Genomic DNA, 25,249 nt, shown 5'->3' on the forward strand with positions numbered 1-25,249 from the left:
ACAAGACTCATGACATATCTAATGAAATGATTTATAAAACAGTGTTCTTGGTATAGTAGCAGGTTATAGTTAATGTACTGTGGCTAGCAAGTTGACAACAGTAATATTTTGTGTAGTGTAAGTTTGGTTTGTATAGAAAGAATAAATAAAGGTATATAAGAATATTGGAATTCTGGGAGCTCCATTAAAAACAATGGAGTGCTCCAGGCTTCTACTGGCTGGTAGAAGCCCAGAGCTCCAACATTCCACTGTTAGTCACACAGCAACACCTGTAAACAAAGGCCTCACAGAACCAAGGGGCCTTTGTTTTATTTATTAGAGCATTCTGCCCTCTAGTGGCAGAATGTTCTAATTAGCCGGGCTATACCAGCATTAAAGTCCTGCTCCCTTGTTAAAGGCCCTCTCCTTCGGTTCATGTAAAAGTTAAATATGAGGTATAACCTCAGAATTTCTAATGTTTGAGAAGCTTAAGTTTGGTTTGTCCAGAAAGAATACGTAAAGTTTCCCTAACTATAGCTAATGATTAACATTTGTTTATATAAATGGGTCATTTTTAGGGTTTTGGGATGGGTAGGGGTATAGGGTGATAAGGACACTTTTAGAGTCTAGGGGTGGGACGGGGTATAGGGTGGTAAGGATATTTTTAGGGTTATGGGGTGGGTAAGGGTATAGGGTGGTAATGGCAATTTTAATGTTTGGGATGAGTAGTGGTATAGGGTGATAAGTGAAATTTTAGGATTTTGGGATGGGTCAGCGTATAGGATGGTAAAGGTATTTTTAGGGTTTAGGGGTGGGTAGGGGCATAGGGTGGTAAAGGACATTTAAAAAGTGGGGTTGGAAGGTTCACCCTCAATCTAGAAAAACAAATATTTAAAAAAGGAGAGGAGATTGAGCCCCCCAAAAAGAAAAAAACATATTGTAAAATTACAAAGACACACAAATACATGCACATAGAGATAGATAGACAGGCAGATAGATAGACAGATAGATAGATAGATAGATAGATAGATAGATAGATAGATAGATAGATAGATAGATAGATAGATATTTAACTTACATCACCTTAAACTGTACTTACCTTGAGTGGTAAAGGATGCATGATAAAAAAGCATACATGTTAAAGGCATGCATTATAAAGTCTATAACTATGGCAGTTTACCCTTGCAAATTCTCCATAATCTTCTTCAAAAGATATGCTTGTTATCCATGCAGCAGTAATTTTCTAAGTGCTGATACAAGATGAACGCATCCCATCTTAGTTATGTTTTCTACTATTTCATTTCATCAAGTACAGTAACTAAGGTTTTGTTGAGACTATTCTGTATGTGACAATTCATTCTCAAACAATGATTCTAAGAAGCCCAAAAACATTCTCTGTATAATAAACCAAGTGGTTTAGGAAACTAGCTTCCAAAGCAATAGTCCTGTTTGGTAAGACCAACATCTAACCTAGTTTGAGCTTTTACTATTGTGTTCATCCAAATGTTAGTCTGGAAGTGCTACATTGTATAACTTCCAATGAATTTGTCAGTATATCTGAGTAGGATTCTAATTCATAGATTTGTGAGAGCATCAGTTTTCCTTTAATCACTCTTAATTTTGGAGTGAATGACAATCCAGTAAGGTCCATGAATAAACAATATGTAGAGCAAACCTCAGTACTGTCACCAATGTCTTAAATGCAGCTAACTGGTGGTAATTGCCTTCTTCTCTTCAGACCAGCCCCAAGAATGTAAAAAAGGCTACACACTTCACCTTAGACCCATGAAATAACCTCTTTTTGGTTTACCTTCTTTCTGATCAAAGATTAAAAACCCTGTGTTTCTATATTAATGGCAGATCCATAAAGTACCATCTCTTTGCCTGATCTTCTTTCTGACCAGACAATACAAATCCTGTGTTTCTATATAAACTGTTAACTTGTTTGCATTACAGTAAATGTTAAGTACTGTCAGTACCTGTTGTAGACTGACATTAGTCCCGTCCAAGAGGACAAAGTAATCCACATATTAGAGAATTAATACTGCCTGGTTGCTCAACTTTGGTGATTATATTCTGACCTCAGACAAACTTCCTTGAAAGTCTCATGCACAGTGACCGAATAACATGGGTGCTAATCCACCTACCCCTCCTATTTTACACAAAGGCTTATTTGAATCTTTGTAGATGTCACTGCTTTGGTTACTACTTGTATCTCTGAGACTTACCTCATGGTTTGCTAATATTTTATTCCTCCAACTTGTATTGTGTCTTGCATATTGGCCCTCATTCCGACCCTGGCGGTTTGAAACCACCAGGGTGGAGGGCAGAGGAAGCACCGCCAACAGGCTGGCGGTGCTTCCCGGTCCATTCTGACCGCGGCGGTAAAGCCGCGGTCAGAAAAGGGGAACCGGCGGTTTCCCGCCGGTTTACCCCTGGCCCAGGGAATCCTCCATGGCGGTGCTGCTTGCAGCGCCGCCATGGGGATTCCGACCCCCTTCCCGCCAGCCTGTTTCTGGCGGTTTACAACGCCAGAACCAGGCTGGCGGGAACGGGTGTCGGGGCTTCCCATGCCACTGGCATAGGCAGTGCAGGGGCCCCCTAACAGGGCCCCACAAAGATTTTCAGTGTCTGCTTTGCAGACACTGAAAATCGCTACGGGTGCCACTGCACCCGTCGCACCCCTGCAAATCCGCCGGCTCCATTCGGAGCCGGCTTCCTCTTTGCAGGGGCTTTCCCGCTGGGCCGGCGGGCGATCTTTTGGAGATCGCCTGCCGGCCCAGCGGGAAAGTTAGAATGACCGCTGCGGTCATTTGACCGCGGTGCGGTCTTTTGGCGGTTTCCGCCCGGCGGGCGGCGCCTGCCGCCCGCCGGGGTCAGAATGACTCCCATTGTCTCTTATGTGCTTTGAAGCTTTTTTTTACACAAAATACCTGTGATACTCTCCAAATTAGTCCCAAACCTTGCTTCTTTGCAGCTCTTTGTTGCCATTCTCAAGAGTGACCCTAAATTCCAAAACACTCATATGTAATAACATGCTTCTGATATAGAGGGAGTACTGAATACAGTTGATGGAGCCAGGATTTTGCATGTAGTTCCACAATTTGCTTGCAGGCCATACTAGTAGCTCTGAAGCAGCTTTCCAGTTCTTCCAGTCATACATCCTAGCATAACACCTAGGGCCTAACTTCCAAGGTTTTTGCACCACTGTTGTATCAATTATTTTACAGTGTGGTAGTGCTAAGCAGTGCTTTACACTGCTCCAGATTTACAAACTGACGCATTGGGCCAGTGTTACATTTCACGTGCGCCAGGTATAATGTATGCAAGGGAGTCCTTCCTGGGCAAAAACACACGCTGAACTGACACTGTGAAATTTACAATATTTCACTGGGTCCTTCATCAACTTCAGTGCATCAAATTTTTAATGCCTGCTCAGAGCAGATGTTAAACTGACGCAGGACTTTTGCCTATGGGAGCCTTCCTCACTTTGCTGGAATCGCATAATTTTTTAATGCTAGTCCAGCAATGTGTCAGTTTAGCACCAAAGATGCATCAGAATTTCTGATGCATCTGTAAAACCATGCACCATGGAGCTCTGAATAGTAATAACAGTGCTTCCATGTCATCATTAGGGAATCATTGGGCAGAGCAAGAAATCTGACGCATCGGGCCGATGAGTCAATTTCTTGTAAAGGAGTCCTTTAGAATTATCTCTTTTGGTAGCTAGACAAGTGGAAGTGGGACCTTTTTTTGAAATTATGGATGTTTTCGGTCACTAAATAAGTAGGGAAAGTGACCTCTGTGGCTAAGACTCAGAGGGCCTGAGTAGGAGTTTGGCAGAAGATTTGAACCGTCCGCCGAACTTCCAACAGGAAGGTTGCTGCTACACTGGCTACCTCCCTGTCAGACCCATTAGGTGTTTCCTGCTGGGCTCGCAGCTGGGAAACAGGTGGCAGCATTGTCGCTGGTTTGTAATTGAGCCTTCGGCAATGCTCCTGCTGCAGGGTGCACCAGCACCTTCGCAATGTTCACTGTCTGCACAGCAGACGGTGAACATTGCATTGGTGCTGGGCAGAAAGACCCCTGCACTGCCCATGCCAAGTGTATGGGCAGTGTAGGGGTCCTCCTGTGCCCCCGGCACCGATTCTACACCAGCCTTTTTATGGTGGTAAAACCGCCATGAAAAGACTGGGGTAGAACAAGGTCGAAATCAACAGTGCAGCGCTGGTTGTTTGCAATCCCCGCCACCCCAGCCCATCAGGATCATGGATCTAACTGCCAGGGTCTTAATGTGGCGGTCAGACCACCACAGTAGCAGTGGTCCTTACCACCACAGTGAGGCTGGCGGTCTCAAGACTGCCAGCCTCATATTGAGGCCCCAAGTGTCTTTTATAAAGTTTGGTCAATATTTGGTTGAGTTCGGGCACCATTTACTCTCCTGACCTTAATATTTTCCACTATACCTAGTCTAACCTCAATGCAAGGTGCAGTAAGGCCTTATATGCAAAACAAGGGGAGAAAATGATGACACACAGTTAATTTATGTGCTTCTCCAAAGCTCAAATGTAAATCATTTCCTCTTTTGTCACATTTATTGGACTTCAGATTATTGACATATAACCATATTTTAAGCCAGTGATTTTCTTTGCCAGTTTTGAAGTGCACTATGCATTGCATTGCTTCTGCATTTGGTCCCATATAATACACCAAATTGATTGTTATGAGCCCTTCTTAATTATCTTATTTCCTCCACCAGTGATATATTGTTGGGCTGCCTCCGCAGTTTCCTTTTTTCTCTACGTGCTTCTTCTCTATTTTTTTTATCTATCTTCTTACGGGAAACCACTTGTTGCTTACTTCTGGTCAGAAGGCAATAGAGTGTGTTTTAATTGGAGAGTATTTTTTTTTTCTATAATCTTTGACCCTGTAGACAGATATGCACCAAGTATGGGAATTTACTTACTCCATCAGCTTAGTTTCAGCATGTTAATTTTCGTTTGAAACTTCCATGGGGAAAAAGTTATGGTGAGGTGCGGAAAAAGTATATTCAATTCCCATCTAATAGAATTCCTTGCCCAACGACAGAGCAAAAATTGCTAAACTAATTCACACCAAAGTTAGCATGAATGCAGAACGTTACTCAGAAATTATGGCCCTCATTACGACTTCGGCAGTATTGGTGGCTCCCTATTTTGACATTTCCGCTGGGCCAGCGGACGGAAACAGCGTTTCCGTCCACTGGCCCAGCAGAAAAGTCACATCAACATTGCCGCCGGCTCATAATAGAGCCGGAGGCAATGTTGATGTGCAGCGGGTGCAGCAGCACCCATCGCGCATTTCACTGCACGAAATTCGGGCAGTGAAGTGCACGATGGGGCTGTGCCTGGAGGCCCCTGCACTGCTCATGCCAAGTGCAGGGGCCCCCAGGGGCACCCTGAGTCCTCCTTACCGCCAGCCTTTCCATGGCGGTGTTTACAGCCATGGACAGGCTGGCGGTTGGGGATTATGACCGCCTGGCGGAAGCCTGGCAGTCAAGTGGAGGGGCCGGCGGTATGGCCGTGGCTAATGCGCCACGGTCATAATACACTGGCGGAACACCGCCAGCCTGTTGGCTGTGTTACCGTCAGTGTACCGCCGGCTGCCAGGGTCGTAATGACCCCCTGTGTGTTTTTTGATTTGAAAATCCTTTCAGTAGTTTGTCAGATTTATGCATTTTAGAAGGGTGCTGTGTGGCTTGAGGGCATTAACACATTTTTAAATCCTGGCATTTAAAAACATTTCTTAATTTCCTTAACTTTTTTGACACAGTCTGCGAATCTGACGGAATGTGGGCAGACGCTTTATTCAATCGGGTTCCTACTGATATTTTTGAATTTGTGCATATGCATAAACACAGGGACAATTAAAAAGGAGGGAGTGTTAATGTATTAATAAGTTTGGCACTGTGTGATGAATCTTCACAAAACTTTGTGGAAGCTTGGCAGGTTTGTTTCTGTTTCTGCAAATCCATCAATAGAGGGCAACGATACAAGGAGAGGCAATCACTTACAAATTTATCACTGAATTGAATCTGCATAAAATGTGGCAGGCAGTCTCAAGTTACACCCAGCATGGTCTTTCAAGCTTTGTGCAGATTCAATGAAGCAGGAGGTAGTAAGTGGGCCAACATATTTTAGATTTTCTAATAACTTTTGTACTGTCTGATGGATCTGCACAGAATTTTGCATGGGTAAATTAAGTGTTCTTCTGCTAATATATTTGCCACTGTTTGTAGCTTACGGCTGGTTATGCAAGTTCTGAGCAGATGTGTTGGCACTGTTCAATTAATCTTAAGGAAATGGATAAATAGCCAGGTTGAAGGCCAGGCAAGCATTACAACAAATAAGACAACAACCAAACATGGTTGGGCATGGGCCTGATCAAACGCTCTAAATAGCATAGAATGGGTAAATGACAATCCATGTTCAGTGGGAGTTGGTTTGTCACTGTGGGCTGGGCACAGGGCACGTCCATATAGCCAACCCTCATAGTGTTCAGGCGAGACGTGCACTGCGTGAATTGAGCAGCCACGGTGGGTTAGGAGCATGGCCTGGCTGCAGGACCTACTGCAAATGGCCAAAGGCTGTGAACTACAGGAAATGTAAATTAAGGAAGTCATAAAAACAGTGAAATTCACTGAAAACATACACAGTTAAAAATAGAGTTATGTTTGAGGCTCAAACACGTTTAACCACTCAAATGTCAATTCTGTTTAACAACGCACACAACACACAGCATAATTCATGATCATCCATCATTTTATACTTTAATTAAGTATTTTTCTCATAGTGGCCAACTGTGACTCACATTGTGTTTTATTTGCTTTCTTAAATATAAAAGGTGAATTTCAGTGGATTATGTGAATGAGCCTCAAACATAATTCATTTTGTAATTGTTTTCTATGAAGATATTTTCTATATACATATGTATATAAACAATATAGACAAACTATAGACACAAACAAACACACACACATGCATACACAAACACATATATATTACACAGGGGCAGTAGCCATGGTGCAGCTCTAGTTTAGGTAGACTTTCCTTAGGAATAGAGTTTTTGACCTGCTAATATCTTTGGTGCCATTTGAGAAATCTTCATGTCACTTACCCCAAAAAAAACAGTTAGTCCTCCTTTGCTCCTTTCTGGAAACTATCCAGGTAATCCGTCAAGGGAGGGCTGAGAAAAAAGGTGTGTATCAAAACACATTTTCCCCATGCAATTTCTGATAGGAATTTTAGGCACAGGAAAAGAAGGCAGAACAGAATTACATTAAATTAGGCAGAAAGCTAGATCTTTATGCATATGTGGATGGTTGGCCCTTCAGCCTGCATATTAAAAACATGTAGCTTTCTCAGATGAGGTATGTGACTTACTCCTCTTCTCTTACTGCAGTATCCATGTAGATACACCTAGTTCAATAAGTGCCTGGGTGGCAGTGCCTAGACACCGTTGTAGGTCAGAGCTTCCCAAACTCTTTACAATTACAACCACATTTTTACACAAGCCACCTAGCTTTAATGGACATGAGGTGGATGATGTTCTAATGTAACTAAGCACTGTGTGGGAGGGCACTGTCTTTAATTGATAGTTTGTTTTCCATATAAAATGTCACTTAATTTGAGCAGACATACAGTTTTACAGATACACTGTATTGCACACAAATGCTATTTTGTGGAAATCGGGTTTTAGTCAATATGCATCATTTGTGCATCACAGAGTAATGTGACTTGATCGGTTTTGATCCTATTAAAATCTTTGTTTTCATCACACTTTTTGCTTTCTTAACGCCTGAAAGTGTACAGTTTACTTAAGGTTATTTACATTTTGTTGTGTGTTACAAAAATGATGCCCTACTGCCTTCCCTTTGTCACTTCCTGTACCTCAGCAAGATTGTCACATAATTAACTTTACTTTTCTTTCTCTGACTGGAAGGTGAGATGAGTTTGTAAACACCAATCACAACGTTGAAAAAAATCATCAATTTGTCAGAAGACATATCCTGACATTTTACCTTTGAGTGTGAAGGGCAGCAAATGTGACAAAATAAATACAGAATTTAAAGGCTTCTTCATTTATGACTCGTGGCTCAAGAGTGAGTCCTGACCCACATTTGGGAAACACTGTTCTAGACTCACAGTTGCCTTGGCAAGGCTGTATTGGTAATCCAAAACAATGAGTGATTATAGCAAATTACCCTAACTTTCTTCAGGGATATTCAGATGTTTCATCTAAAAGACAGTTTGGTAAGACGATGCCAAATAGCACCATGCTGAAGAACTAATGCAGCACTCCAGCAGTCTTATTTATAAACATATTTTTATCGTTGTAGTGGCAACAGCATGTACAGATAAGTGCTGACTACATCAATAGGATGAATGTGCATACATATTCATTTCCAACCCTTAATATCAGGTGCATCATGTCAGCCATATGAATACTGAAACAAATGAAGATACACCAAATTAACCAATGGTGATCGCTTTAGGTGCCTCACTAAACTCTAACATTAAAATATTTCTCAGAATCAATAGTTCTCTGTTGAAGCATATCATAGATGTGCCTATAAGGATCTGCCTCTGACACAAAACACAACATTCACGGTAGGATATGTCTGCCATAGGAGAAGCAATAGGTATGCACTGGTGCCCGCATGAAAGAAAGCCTACAGATAATACTACACCAAGAGCCATAACACCAGTTTCAAATACTTTACTCCATTAAAATGTATGTGCCAGAAAATGAAATAGAACCTTAGAATTTGTCACGCTACATGTCAAGGCACTGCCTTCAAACGTCCATAACATTTCAATAGATTGTTGATGCTGGTTTGAATGTTCAAGGTGGGACCAATTTTATTAGGATGCTACTAAAATGTTCCAGATTTCTGTTCAATATGGAAGTCTGTCAGGGGTAATCAGACATTAACAAATAGGCCAGGACTTCCTATTGTGCCCAACTAACTGTCTCCAGTGGTGGTTTATGGTCCTAGGGATGTTTTTCATTTTGATTTATGTTACTATTATGCTCCAATGTCAGAAATCCTGGGCTCATGCCCTGCATGGAAGAATTATCCAACACATTACAAATAGTGCTTGATGCCAGCTTCCATATTTTATGGTATGTAATGTGTTATTGCTGTTCTAGATTTTACAAATGTACTAGTAGGTAAAACAGCACCATACACATGCCAGTATCCTCAATGGCCCAGTAAGTAAAACCTAAGTCAGCTCCACATTGCTCTAACTTGTGATGCATTATAGCCAGGTCATTATACACACATTGAGACTATATGACATCCCCATAGCTAAGCCAGTTTCTCATAGTCCCAACATAAACATCACCATGATTAGCTAGATTTAAAGTCCTCTGTGTGTGACATGCCATAGGCAGGCCAGTTCTACATTGCTCCTGCATATAGGGCACCACAGCCAAGTGAAAATCCACACTGCTACTTACCGAGCTTTAGTGCTTAGCATGCTGGGGGAATGGGGAATTGGACTGCCTAAATAGGTACATAAACATGCATTGAGAAACATGGCTATTAGATTAAATTGAAAGATGGGGATATTACCTTCAATTTTGAATGTGCGAGTTCAGCAAACTTTGAATCACGAAAAACATGTTGGTGATTCGATTAGAAGGGGCATAGTGTGTGTTAATTGATAATGCAGGAGACCTCCAATTCTAAGAATATTACTGCCCAAGTCAGAGAGACATATGCTAGAAGTAGCTTGTTTTAAATCCCACGTGCTGACACTTTGATCCTAGATACACAGCTAAATCTGTCTGGGTAGTGATACTGTCGATCATACTGATTAACACTCTCCTTAAATTCCTTCTAATTATTGATACACGTAATACTCCTTGTAATGCACGCTTGACAGCCGACTGTGGGAAATGCATGTCAGTTCTGTTTAAGCTGACACACACAGCTCCGAAACAGGAAACCATATACCTAAAATCTGTCCGGGAGCACAGGCCAACAGATAAAGGACAGTAAAGCAAGGAAATGGAGATCGATCTGCGGCAAATTCTGACAGAATCTGACTTCTCGCAATATTGGCAGAGGTCACCACTGACACAGTCAAGATTACGGAGAATGTCCTCAACCTTCTCAGAATGTGTGTAAAGGTGGCAGCTCTTTATTAGAGTGTTTTTGAATTTAGATTATTCAAGTCACCTATACGAGGACAATCCCAAGGATACAGAAACATGAAATCCGGCTTGCTATTTATCCATTTCACTGAAAGGCCTGAAATTATAACAAATGTGGAACTTTCACACACATAAGGAGCTGAAATAAACTGAATCAACAAATAAATCCAGTGTAATAACTTTACAATAACAGCATTGCAATTAAAACTATAATATTCTTTATGGAATTTGTCTGTATTCAACTAAAAAAAGTACATTCAGAGAGGAAAACACATTTTATAATCACTATAAAAAACCTACTTTGGGTGATACCTACAAAATAAAGCAAATACTTGGACTAGATTTGAACACAGCCAGCAACTAATCTTTGGGAAAAAATGGACTAGTATAACCAATTTTACGTGCCACCAAGACATCTGACCAGGTTCTTAAGACTCACAGGACAAAATGTGACAGTATGGAGTGGAATAACATACAGTGCTCCAGGGATGATTGGGCACGTGTGTGCCTGTTTTCTGCGCTCACAGGGTAATTCAGTATTGAAGAAGGGGCCACAGATGCTTGTCGGATCCCTTTAGTAATACAGATAGCGCTGGCACACATACATTGCTGACACTATTTTAAGGAGAGAATTCTTTATCTGCATAGCGGGCATCACACCATGCAAATATGGGAAACACTATTGGGCCAATTATGATGACAGTGGGAAAAGTCCTGTCATCACATTTTCGGTAGTTAGACCGCCTTCTCGGTGGTCCACATCCCCGATAATGACAATGGCAGTGACACCACTGACGACATTGCTGCTACCACAGCAGTGGCAGTGGAGATGGGCAATGGCGCGGGCCCGCCATATCAGCCGCAGGGCTGATCAGGACCTGCCTTTCTGCTGACCTTCTAAAGCTCACTCACAGCCCCACAATGCTGGCTGATTGGTGCACACAATGTCTCACTTTCTAGGGGCACAGTGCGCCTGAGTGGCTGGCAGCCCCGTAGCATGGTTGTCATTTGCTTCAGGCAATCACTATAGCTGAAGCGTGCTGCAGCCATGACTGTGGCACCAACACGCTGCCAGACCCACTATTTGGTCAGAATTCGGCGGTCAAGATACCGCTGTCTTGGCTGCCTATTCCTGGCCGCAACTGGCTGGTGGTGTGGCTGCTAAAGTCAGAATCGGGACCTATGTCTTTCACCCACACCATATTATATGCATGGGCATAAAGGCAAGGAAGCCATCAGGAGGTGCACTGAATGTTCACCACAAAGAGGTGGCACACAGTGAGTATGCCTCCGACAAGGTCTCCCTCTGAAAGATGGAAAAGTGGGTCCCATGGAACTCTCAAACATCCCCTTTGAAATCGGGTGCAGTCACTTGAAGTGCAGGCCAGGTGGCATATGCACAGCTGCTTCAAATAACCATTCTTTTCACTAATGCACTGCCCGAGGCAGCAGATTTTATGTAATGGGTTGCGATGTCATTGTTTGCCACACCTCTTCAAGGTGTGCCATGACACAAACAGTGACACTACGCCTTGAGTACAATATGGCTCATGGTATTCTACTATGAGTTTTTAAAATTGTCTGAACCATTTATTGCAACCAGAATATCAATTGTTACAATATTGAGAAGGTGATCACATGTAGGCAATATAGATTTATTTACTCCTTACTCCACATCGATGTACACTGATGATATACATATCTAAAGTACACATGTGGAGTTAAGAAAAGTAAATCTACACTCAGTTATATATTTTTACCTAAAACAGAACAAAAACTATCAATTAACTGGCACTCAGCAAGCCCTGGAGACAACATACGTATGGTGACCTCCTTAGTCGAGATCATGTTCTCCAGGCCAGAACCTTTCACCTACAAACCATTGTTTACAGATATGTTTGTCTAAATAGATCAAAGGAAGCAAAACAAGACTACAACGTCCAGAATGCATAGGGTTCAGGAGCAGTCCCTCTGCTATGGCCGCGGAGCATCGCCCCACTACTGAAAGGCAGCAAAAAGCAGAAAAATAGAATGATAATAAAAGTATTTTACTATAGCCTTGGAACCCGCCGTAGCGGGCTCTACCAGCTATTAAAGGCCCGCTCCGGCGTTAAAGGCCCGAGCCTTCGGCTCGGGCCTTTAATAGGGAGATGGCCTTTAATAGCTGGTAGAGCCCGCTACAGCGGGTTCTAAGGCTATTAGAACAGTCTGCCATTTGAGGGCAGAATGTTCTCATAAATAAAACAAAGGCTTCACGGAACCAGGGGGGATTAAAATCCCCTCAGGCTCCGTGAGGCTTTGTTCACAGCTGTTGCTGTGAACAAAGAAGATTGGAATGTTGGCGCTCCGGGCTTTTACCAGCCAATAACAGCCCGGAGCACTCCATTGTTTTCAATGGAGCTGCCAACGTTCCAATGTTCTAATATCATTTTATTTTTCCCGCCTTCCCAGTCTGCCGAATGTAGGGCGGGACGGAGCCATTCACCGGGTCACCAGGGGGAGGAAGAGTGCCAGGTGCATTCTAAGTGCACATGTCAGTTTGGCCAGCCCTCTGAGGCTGTCCAAACTGACATGTGCACTTAGAAGTCCCCACCGAGCTGTATTTCACAGTTGGGTGGAGATCAAGCGCAGGCTCCCACTCCCTAACTGAGTGGCATTCCAGCCCGCTCAGGCCAATCCTGCCACTTTTCTCTTCCTGGGTAACAGCATCAGAAAAGCGTCTGGAATGGGAGGGGAGGGGAGCAACAAGAGAAGAACCGAGGTGACAGTAACATGGAGGCCCGGCAGTGGTAGGCACTTTTTAAATTTTCTTATTATTATTCCCCACACCCTCTCTGCGCGGTGCCCTTCCAACAATTCCTGACAGCAGCCGCACAAAATCCAAAAATTTAAGCTGACTCTCTAAGCATGATTGTAGTGGTTGGTCGTTCTAAACAATTCTTGCACAAGGACCATCACATATCTTGCACAAGGACCACCGATAGATTGATCATTAAAAATCAAAAGATTTTTTTTTAAATTATACGTTTCATCAAAGTGATATTTCAGCATCTTGGCATCAAAAATGTTTCAATAACATTAAAATACAGGTTATTACGGTTTTTAAGAAGATGTTTTGTTTTGTCTCACCTTGTCTCGTAACTCTTCCACCTGGCGAAGCTCTTCCTGCAGGTTGAAGATCTTGTTCACCAGCTCGTGGCGGTCCTCGAGGGCCTCCTGGCGATCGTGTTCGAGGATGTCGAGGATGGCTTTGTCAGTGTCTGGCAGACTGCGCTTCCCGGCCTGCAGCAAGACGTGAGGCCAGAAAAGAGGACAGATGGGAGAAGAAACCTCGGTTAGTGTTGGAAAAAGAGTCTTACTTTAATATCACACACAGAGGAAAGTAGGGAGTGGGATATCATAAAACATCACTAACCAGGGCACTTTATTAATTATCACAACTGGCACACGCTGCCTGAAGCTGCCCAAAAGATTAGAGCAAGACAAGAAAAAGATAAAAAGAAACCACAGGCCTTCCAGGAAAGAGCACTGATTAGTAGAAAAGAACTTTGAAAACAAGCTCAAATAAAGACAACAGAGGTCTCCATCCTTTTTAATAAGAGCTACTTATGTCCAATAAAAATCATCTTGAGATACTAACAAATGTCGTTGGTGTAATAGTGTCCACATCAGACAAGATAATATTAGTGGTAACTTTTGTGCAAGATTACCTGTGCTGGGGCACTCCTGTCCTCATTACTATGGTGCACAGAGTGACCATTAGTGCAAGATAGTAATAAGGACCTCGCTGAATCAGCAGAAATTACAAACTTTTTTTTATCAAATTGGAATGTCTCAACATGGGTAACATAACAGTCAGCTGCAATATCCGTGGCATAATGGTAATAATATTAGTAATAAGTCTCCCCAAACCAGCATGATTTAGCATTCAGATATCAGTTTCAAATATGTTTTGGAAATCCAACTATTTCTCTCCAAACATCATCTAATGAGTTCTGAACATACATACGTTTCCCAAATTATCTATACATGTATTAAATAAACCAAGTTAGGGGGCCTGGTTTAGATGTCAGCCAATGAAGTACTCTGTCACAAATGTGACGGATATCTCGTCTGCCATATTCCAATCCTCAAAGGATAGAATGGGATTGCAATATGGCGTACGGGATATCCATCACATTTGTGACAGAGTATTCCCCTCCGCCGACTTCTAAATCAGGCCCTAAATCTTATAATTTATTAAGCTTGGATGCACAAAGAGGAAGCTACTCAGTGGTAGCTGGAGAGCTACCACTAGCTCACAAGATACTCCTTGGAGAAGCCCGGATTAGAATGCAGCAGGCTTGTCAGAATGTTTTGTGGGGCTCAGATTGCAAACGTGATGCGGGCCCTTCTCTGGTTTTATGACACCACCTAGTGGTGACAACGGTTTTTCTGCCTTATTGAGGCTACATTACAAAAACAGTCAACTGCGTTTTCATATGTAAATAGATTTAGCAATGACAGAGCAGGGCCCTGAAAAGAGTGGCGGATGGGGCCATCAACCACGCCTGCTCTCACTATATGGCAGTCCTGAAGTTTAACTAGAAGGGAAGACTGGATCGTGAGGAAGGAGGCAGGGAAAAGAGGAGTTCAGCAAAGGGATGAATCGAAAGCAAGAGAGAGAAGGGTGAAATGTATGTGTGCAATGTATATGTGATATGTTATAACATGAGCGAGCACTTTAGACCCTGAAGAAGAAACCCAAATAGACTGGAGTGTGATTAGTTCACTATTTGATAAAGTGAGGTGAAGGTTCACTGACGTCAAGAGTCAATGATGTCAGTAGAGTAGCCTCAGGAGTCAATGGAGACCACTGTCAGTGATGTAGGCAGAGACGAGTCAGTCAAGTTAGTGCAGTGGACAGTCTGGAACCAATAAGCTGAAAACAGAGGAGTCTGGTGGAAGGGTCGATTTCTTAATCAAATAGCGTACTTTGTATACTTTTTATTATCAGTTTGGGAATTTATAAAAAACTTATACTGCTCGCTAAAATCACAGGAACATATTTTAAGAACACCTCAAGCAGATTTTGTTCCAAACACGGACATGCCTCATGACACAATCTTGAGAGTTTGAAATCCTTGTCTCTTAGTCCCCACCACTGACTCAGACCACACCATAAGGAACTTGTTAGCCCGAAGGAGGGCCTTATACCACGCCAACATCAGGTCATATGTTGTTATTCTTTTGCCTTTGTGGTGGTTATTCCAATAACCTTTGAGAGAGGCTCGCATCTTGTATTTTGGCAGTGGCAGAACAAACTAGCATCCTGTTTCTTGACGTGCAGCGTTTTAATGTATTTTCACGCTATCAGGGAGATTGACACCTGCGTTACTCTACTGCAAAGTTTTTTCCTCCACGACTGAACATCAAGGTTTGTAGAACCTGATGGCAAAGTCCCGGTCAGAAGCACATCCGTTCATCCCAGTAATTTGGGCACTAACACCCTTCATGCGGCCTAAGAATTGTGAACCTTTTCTCGGATTTTTCATGTAGCGAATCAGTGTGCCCTCCGCTGGTTGCATCATTTCACATTCTCGAGGGCACTGCATGGGCAAAAGCTGTAGCAGATGTTGGACAGAAACATATAGTAGTCGCGACTAAGAGTTTTAAAAAGTACCCAGCATGCAAGTTAAATGCCTCATCCTGACACATATCTTTTGAGGTGTCCTTAGAAGGCTTAACTATCCTAGGACACGTGAGATACCAGAAGCCTAACCCAGTGGCGGCCGGCAGCTATAGGAGAGAGGGGGACGGGCGGGGCACACACACACGCACACTTATTCTTTCACACACAGACACGCACGCACGCACGCACGCACATCCATTAACAACACTCATGCCATTCAAACAAGCACACACGCACCAAACATTCATTTTAAAACATCACACACACACACACTCATTCTTTCACACACACACGCACGCATGCACATCCATTAACACTCATAACATTCAAACATGCACGCGCGCACCAAACATTCAATTTAAAAGATCACACACACTCATTCACACACACACGCACGCACGCACATCCATTAACAACACTCATAACACTCAAACATGCACGCACGCACTAATCATCACACACACACACTTACCTTCTGCCTCCAGATCCCAGGAGGGTTGGGACTGCTGCCTTTCCTCATTGGCTGACCTAAAGGCTTCAGTCCCAGCCTCGTCACAGAGTGGGATGGGGTCACTGAGACTGCTGACCCCACCCCACTCTGTGACGAGGTGACACTGATTGACACTCGTCCTGGCTTAAACCTGAAGCACCCAGGGCGAGTGTCAATGGGTGACGCTTTCCTCACCACCCAGGGGAGGGCCTCGAGGCACCTTTGCGGAGCCCATAGGAGCTCAGGAGCTGTGACCTCCTCAGCCCAGCAAGGTTCAGCTCAGGCAGACAGGAGTCTGCGCAAATCGCGCATGGCTCACTCCTGGCTGTCTGAGCTGAAAATGAAGAGTGTCTGTCAGGCTGACCTTTGTTCAGCCTGACAGACACTCTTCATGAGGGGCAAAAGGTGGGGGGGGCGTGGCCCCTCTGCCCTAAAGGATGGACCACCACTGGCCTAACCACAGTTAAAAAGACGCGCGAACATGCCAGTCTTTTTTAGACTAAGGCGCAGGAGCATTATAATGACTGCTAGCAAAATGCACAACATTCGCACCATTGCGTAGTGGAGTGGGCACTCTGTCTAGCACAGAATTTGTACAAGAAAAATATCGTTTTCTACAACATCCTCTGTTTAAAGAAATTCTGAAACATTCCACACATTGCACGTGTGGTATGCAGCAGCACACATGCAGTGTGGACCGTTGGGAAAAGCAAATCTTTTACTCCCAGTTTGTGCCTCCTTCAAGGAGGCATTCACCTTATTAATAACACATTTTATTGGTTTTAGCACAGTTGCATGACCATTTGTGCCGAAAAAATGCACAAGGGACATTGGCATGGTTACACCCATTAACAACAACTAAACAATTTGCACAGAAGATCCCCACCGATACCTACACAGGGCATACACATTGGTCATATACAACAGTCTTTCTATCATTCAGCTCCATATTTACATATTTCCTCCTCTAGAAGGGCACCAGGGGAGCAACCTTTCTCCAGGACAATGTCTCTGTTGTTTGCCCAACGTTGCCAGACTTTGGGGTGCTTCTGGGGGCAACCTCTCACTTGGTAAACAGGAATCGCCAGCCCCATACAATTGTCTAATCCCTTCTTCTATACCCCAATTGTTGGGGGTACACCAGCTTTTCATGCCCTGGATATATCTCTTTTTGCCAGAGTTAGAACCAGGGACAAAAGTAGCCGTTTATATCCATTCAACCTTATGCCATCTGTGCACTCAATCATGCCCATGCGCCACAAGCGGTGTCCCATGTAATAAGCTCTGTGAAGGAATTTCAATTGAATCAAGTGAACATGGGCAGAAATCGCTGAGTCACGGTGCCCCGAAGGCTTCTGTCCAGTCGTCATCCTCTAGGGATCCCAGATCTGCCTCTCAGGCCACTCTAAGCAAAGGCAACGTACTGGTGCTATTAGTGACGTGTTTGGTATATTTTCACAATTTTGTGAGCGCCCAAGTCCATCAGAAGTTTGCTCTCGAGTGGGTTAAATTACGGGAGGTTCTCAAGTTCTTTAATGTATGTGGTAACTGCGTGATGGATTTGTAAGTACCGATGGAATTCACAGCAGTACAATTGATATTCATTTTGCATCTCTTGGAAGGATTTCAGTATTGTGCACCACATCACATCTCCGAGGGTAGAGTTTCAACTGTGTCCCACCTCTGAAAGCCCACAAGCTAGTTCACCTGTCTCAGTATATTGCCCTGCCATAATAGTGTCCACTCTATAAGTTTCCCCCACCAACCCATCCTTCACAGGTAACGCCTCCACAGGGTGAAGACCACTGTGTTGCCAGCGGAAGGGACCTCACACCCCCTCCGTTGTATAGGTAGTTAAGTATGGAGGCGGCACTCAACATCCATTTCTCCACTGCATATTTCATGTCACCGTGAAGGTCATGCTATCAATCAATTATAATCATAAGGTGAGGGGCAGAATGATATGAGTTGACCTCTGCAGCGGTGATATAGCCACAATATGTGGATTGGAGACAGGCAACGCAGGCTTCTGCCCACCCCCACAGGAACCACCAAGGACGGCGTTCACCTGTCTGAACCAGACTGAGGAATAGTGTAGGGCTAATTCTGTAGTTGATAGAGAAGTCGGGGCAGGGAGACCATTTTGAAGATTGCCGATCTGAAGTCAGAGACAACAGCAGGGGTGACCAAACCCACATCTCCTCCTTTACAGTGTTAGGACTGACGCTAGGTTATGTGACCAAGACAATGTCGCATCAGGGGAGATAAATACCACCGGATAGTTAAAGCTGCCTTCTGCTATTGTCAATCCTGATGCCCATCCTGGGGCCTCAATATAGACATTAACAGGGAAGGCTACAGATTTCAGGGCATTCATATAAAACCCTGAAGTTTTGCCAAAGATATGCATAATCTGCAGGATGGGTGGCCAGGTCAGTATGATAGAACAGCACATTAACCACATAAAGAGTGATCTTATCAGTTAATTCAGCGTTCCACTTGAAATCCAGTACTTGGGTGTCCATCCTATCCCACACCGCCAACGGTTCTATGGCCAGTGGGAATAATAATGGAGAGAGCAGACACCCCTGCCTCATACCCTTACAGATCAAGAATAGGTTAGACACTGCACCACCAATCCTTACCATTGCTGATGTCAGGATAAAGTAGTTAAATAGGAAGAAATCTGAGACCTAGATTCAGGCGCTGCAAAAGAGTAAATAGTTAATCCTAGCTGACAGAATCAAAGGCCTTATACATGTCGGCCAGCAGCACTGCTTCCGGTCCCCCCAAACTATCAGCCAAGGCTTGGGTGTTATTGATCGTCTGATACTATGGCGCATGTCTCGGTGCGGCATAAAGCCTACCTGGTCAGGATGAACCAGGACCAGCAGACATCTCAGCAGCCAATTACCCAAGGTTTTGGGAAGGGGTTTATTCTCCAAAATGAGGGACATTGGGTGATACGATGAGTGCTCCTCTGGCAATCAGCCCTGTTCTGGGAAGACCAAGATCTCTGCATGCCGCCAATCCAGTGGGAGTGACTCCCCCTCAAGTGTGGAGTGGAGCACTCCCTAAGGTTTTCCCAGGTCAGGCATAAATGTCTTGAAGAATTCACATGGGAACCCATTGCAGCCAAGAACCTTCCCATTCTGCAACCCTGCCACGGCCAATGAGAGCTCCTCCTCTGTAATCGCCTCCTCTACTTGAGCCCAATCAGTGTCCGAAAGGGACGGGATTGGCAGAGCGGTCATAATTGTGATAATTTGGTGAAGAGTCAGGGTTTCCCTCCGAGCATACAGCTCTACAAAGTATGTGGAAAAACTCTGAGCTACATCATGGGTATATGACAACAACCCCTCCTGGATATCGCGGGTTACAGGTATAGGGGTGGATTGTTGAGTGACCTGGCACAGTCTGTGCAGCATCTTGCTTGATTTGTCCCCCCATTGATATATGCGACTCTGAGCCACCCACCATGCCAGCTTAGCTACATCTAGCAGTAATTGTCAGTACAGAGGTTGAGTACTACCCAGCTAGTCCAGCACAATGCTGCCTTCGGGTTGACGACCATGTGCCTCAAGTGTCTGTATCTGTGCCTCCTTTTTAATATAAATAGAATTAAAGTAGTAAATGTTAACTACCTTATTACATACTTTTAATATAATGTAATATAAATGCATTCCACTAATATTTAATACTCTCTCTCTCTCTCTTTCTATATATATATATATACACACACACACACACACACACACACATATAGATATACATACAGATAGTGTTACATAATTAAAAATATTTATTTCATATTATATTATTTAAAAAAAATGTTAGTCAGAGTATATAGATATATATATGTATATATATATATATATATGTACACTACCTACTGGTGGTCACCAGTAGGTAGCTATAGGTAGGACCATCTTCAGCAGAAAAAACATTTTTTGACTTGCCTGTATCTTTGGTGTCGTATGAGAAACCTTCATGAAATTTTCCCCAAAAAAGTGTGCTGGGGATTCTTGTTGTGAATGGAAAGTTTCAAGGTTATTCGGGTATTCGTCAAGCAGGGGCCGAGAAAAATAAGGGGGGGGAGACATACATTTCCCATGTTATTTCCCATAGAAGTTTTGAACCCGACTACAGCCCGAACTGCTGGACAGAATTACACCAAATTTGGTAGAAAGCTATATATTGATCTGCAGATTGTGCTTTTTGTTATTTGGGGTAAATCTGTTCAGTAGTTTCTGAGATATTGACGGGAAAATACATTTGTATATCTAGGGCTGTGGATCCATCATGACATTTTCGCAGTGATCTCAGTGAATTTGTGAATGCATGCGCCAATAGGAACCCTCTCACAGACCCACTCGGACACTGATGCAGCCACTGACAGACCCACTCAGACCATCACACATCCACTCACATTCCCACTCAGACATCACACACCCACTCAGACCCTTGTGTACCGACTCACAGGCCCACTCAGGCACTCATGCACCCACTCACAACCCACTGAGACACTCATGCACCCACTCACAGACCCACTCAGACCTTCACATACCACCTCACAGACCCACTTAGACACTCATGCACCCACTCACAGACCCACTTAGACACTGACGCAGCGACTCACAGCCCCAGTCAGACATCACACAACCACTCACAGAAGCACTCAGACCCTCAGGCACCCACTCTCACACCCAACAGACACTCTCACACCCAGAGACACCTATTCCCACAACAAGGGAGACAGACTCTTCAGCCATGCATGGTGTGGGGTAGGGTGGTTATGAGGGCTGACCTAAGGCCAGGCCCTGTGGCCAACCCCTGCCACACATGGATGAAGGCTGTGCATGGTGCGGGCTTGGGTGGTTGTAGGTAGTTGGCTGCAGGGCCTGGCTGCAGTCGCAGTCCATGTGCAGCAGTGGTTGGATTAACGTATAGTAATTAAAATTACTTTACATTAAAAAAAATAGAAATTCACTGAAAAAACAAAGGTTATAGGGACGTTATAGTCAGGACATAGATTTTAAAAAAACATAGAAATTCACCTAGAAAACAAAGGTTACAGGGATGTTATAGTTAGGTTCTGAATTTATTCGTACAAAACCATAGAAATTCAGCAGTTATAGTTAGAGTTATTTCAAGTAATTATAACTCGCTCCCCTAAGGTAACTATTACGCGCCCTCGACATGCACTTCTAATAACTATAATGTTGAAAGAAATTTAAATGAAACTCTAGCAGTTAAATTATTGAAGAAAAAAACTGTGCATGGCAGGGGCGCGAGTTATAGTTACTTGAATTAGCTTTAACTATACGTGCTGAATTTCTATGGTTTTGTACAAGTAAATTCGGACCTTAACTATAACCTCCCTGTACGCTTTGTTTTTTTAAGTGAATTTATATACACAATATAACCATAAAAAATATAAAAAATTAATAGCATAACATATATATATAAATTAATGTACACAATAAATACAAATTAAACATTTAAAAAATCCAAAAATACACATCTACAAAAAATGCTACAAACATTAAAATACTTTGTAAAATAAAAACAAATAAAATTATATATATAAAATAAAACAATTCTATAAACTCCAACACACATTAATAATACTATTGGAGTCTAAGAATATTAGATATAGTATTCCCACACTACTGTATGCAGCGGTAGGGAAAGTGTTGGACTTTAGAGGGGTAAAATGTATTAGTCCCACTCCAGTCTGTGCAACAGTATGGAAGGAGCTGGATTTCGGAGAGGTGAAATTTACTATTTCTACTCCAGTCCGTGCAACAGCAACGAGAGTGTTGGATTTTAGAGGGGTGAAATTTACTTTTCCCACTAGAGAAAATCTTACATTTTGGAGGTCTGAAATGTACTATTCATACTCCAACAATACAACAGTGGGGAAAGTGTTAGACTTTGGAATGGTAAGAAAGTGTTGGATTTCAGAGGGGTGAAATTTACTACTCCCACTCCAGTCAGCACAAAAATAGGCAAAGTGTTGGTGTTTGGAGAAGTAAAATTTACTATTCCCACTCCAGTCTATGCAACAGTAGAGAAAGCACTGGATTTCAGAGGGGTGAAATTTACTATTCCCACTCAAGTCTGCCAAACAGTATGGAAAGAATTGGATTTTGGAGGGGTAACATTTAATATTACTACTCCAGTCTATGCAACAGTAGGGAACTTTTCATATTTCAGAGGGATGAAACTTACTATTCCCACTCCAAACAGCACAGCAGTAGGTAATATGTAGGACTTTCGAGGGGCAAAATTTACTATTCCCACTCCAGTCTATACAACAGTAGGGAAAGAACTGGTTTTTAGATTGGTAAAGATGACTATTCCCACCGCAGTAAGCACAACAGTAGGGAAAGTGTCAAATTGCAGAGGTTAAAAGCACTTCACTTCAAACACATTATTACATATATAAGTAACACCATGAATGCAGAAAAAATGTTCAACTCTTAATATAAACATTATTATTACTTAATCTATCTATCTATCTATCTATCTATCTATCTATCTATCTATCTATCTATCTATCTATCTATCTATCTATCTATCTATCTATCTATCTAGCTATCTATCTAGCTATGTATTTATTTTAAAAGAGTTTTATATAGTGGGAACAAGACCTTTTCGGGTGAAAGAGTGCTTTACAATATTAACTAAATGATGTTGTATCACAAAAGATATGCTATGTACATAAAAGTGGAGTAGGGTATGCAGCAAAAGTTACATGAGGGAAAAAGTCAAAATATTAAGAAGAATATTAAGAAGAACAAAGACAGGCACATTTTGTCCCAGGAGAGACAGAGTCTGATAAGAGTCCGGGCGGTGTGTAGAAGGTTGGGCAACGGACAGGCAGCTGTAACACACTGGATCTATCCCAAGGAATTTGGTCTGCAGCAAGTGAGGGTTCACACCTTCAGCCCCAATGACATTGCACTAAGGGGGAATGAGATTTTGCGATCCCCTTTTGTGACATCTTGTTACTTGCTCAATTGCCAATCATGAGTTAAACATAAATTAGAGTTGCATGACTTTTTGATTGATCATCGGCCAGGCACCACTTTCTCATCTGAGATATGGCTGATGTAAAGCTTGGCACCTCACGTACTCACTGCTATCCCCCAAGGCTATGTGATAGCCAAGTTAGACAAACAGACTCAAAGGGGAGGCAGTATTGCTGTTATTTTTATACAGACTATTCCCTTAAGATTTGCAGAAATAAAACTGGTAGGCAGTGTGGGAGATTTTTACCCGTGCTCTATCCAGTAAATTTACTTTAACTGAGTTTCTGATTTATCATCCTACGGGTATGACCTCAAATTTCACAGCGGCCTTAGCAGGTATTCTGCCTTCATTCTCTTTATGATCTGCTAACTTTACAGTTATAGGTGATCTCAGTCTTCATCTAGAGGACGAAATGTGTATATTGGCTGCTGTGCTGGTCGCAGATTTAGAAGCCCTTCAGTTTACTCAGTTGGTGCACCCCCCTACACATAGATTGGGACACATTCTGGATCCCATTTTTTCTAATTCAACTAGACTGGTGGTGCATCCACTTATTCTTCTCTTGTGGTCTGATCATTGCACCATAACTTTCCAGATATCTCTGACTACACCAGTGCAAACTTCAAATGTAGGCAAGCAGGTCCATATATGGAAATGGGATAAGGTTAGCCCTGCCGTCTTCACAGAGGTGCTGGCAGCAAACCACCCTATTTTGAGGGACTGTGTAGACACATCCCATTCAAAACTTGAAGGGGTTGATCAAATAGCACCCATTACAATTCACACTGTCAGACGACCCAAACTTTTCAGCGGAATAGTTCAATGAGGAGCTATTTATGCTGAAAAATACCTGCAAATGCTTAGAATGTGTATGGCACAGAAACGTCAGCTCCAATGCCAAAAATAATTATTGAGTGGCTTTGAAGGAATACCACAAACCGTTAGGGTAGGGCTCTCCAGTTTTAATATTCTAAATACGGAGGGTTTACTTCCTCTGATGACAGCTGTTAAATCAGGTGCACTAGCCGACTCTGCCTTACCCGCTGTTTTGGAACGAGGGATGGATGCAATATTACCCTAGCTTCATGACCTACCTAACAACTCTTTTGAGCTGGGTCAGGTTCCTTTGAGCTGTAAACACGTTACTATAGTACCACTCTTTAAAAAAAAAAACCTTACTGGATCCTACGAAGCTGGAAAATTTCAGGCCCATCTTGCTGCTCCCCTTCTTCTCTAAAGTGGCTGAGAAGTATACAAACCAACAGCTATCGAGGTTCTTTGAGGCTAGAGAAGTGCTCCATGTCACCCAGTTGGGTTTTCACTCCAGTTCAGCACAGAGTCTGAGCTGTTGCTAGCCTATGAAACCACCAGGCAGCTCTGTGATGGGGGTAATACTGCATCATTGATACTGCTGAATCCTAGTGCAGTCTTATACTTAAACGGCTGTGGTACTATGGAATCAGAGTCAAGGCCCTGCAGTGGCTAACATCTTTCTTACAGAACCACACTTTCCAGGTGGCTCAAAAATGTTTCTTCTGAGGTTTTTCCACTGCAGCTGAGGGTGTTGCAGGGACTATCATTGAGCCCCACCCTATTCAATCCCTACATGCACCCTGTAGCTGATATCATTGAGTGTTATGGCTTCAACATTGTGTCATACGCCGATGATATGCAGCTCATTACCACACTGTCTCAGGATGAAGAAAATATTCAGCTCTCTTAAGATCCTGCATGTCAGAGCTAGCTGGGTGGATGGACTACAACTATCCTAAAGTAAATGCATGTAAAACAGAGGTCCTTGTAGTAGGGGAGCAACCATCAATTGTTTCCTTTGCCTGCTGGCCAGATTCACTTGGACCACCACCCGA

General features: G+C 43.0%; 1 protein-coding gene across 2 annotated transcripts in view; it reads right to left on the reverse strand.

Moving 5' to 3' along the window:
• CARD11 (caspase recruitment domain family member 11) overlaps positions 1-25,249 on the reverse strand; it is a 538,982-nt gene that overhangs the window by 311,506 nt on the left and 202,227 nt on the right. For both annotated transcript variants that reach the window (XM_069209962.1, XM_069209961.1), the window contains exon 6: positions 13,312-13,464. In XM_069209962.1, coding sequence (XP_069066063.1) covers positions 13,312-13,464 — 153 coding nt within the window. The remainder of the gene's footprint in view (positions 1-13,311; positions 13,465-25,249) is intronic.

This window comes from Pleurodeles waltl, chromosome 10 (assembly GCF_031143425.1).
Source record: "Pleurodeles waltl isolate 20211129_DDA chromosome 10, aPleWal1.hap1.20221129, whole genome shotgun sequence".
In the NCBI taxonomy this organism is placed as follows: domain Eukaryota; kingdom Metazoa; phylum Chordata; class Amphibia; order Caudata; family Salamandridae; genus Pleurodeles; species Pleurodeles waltl.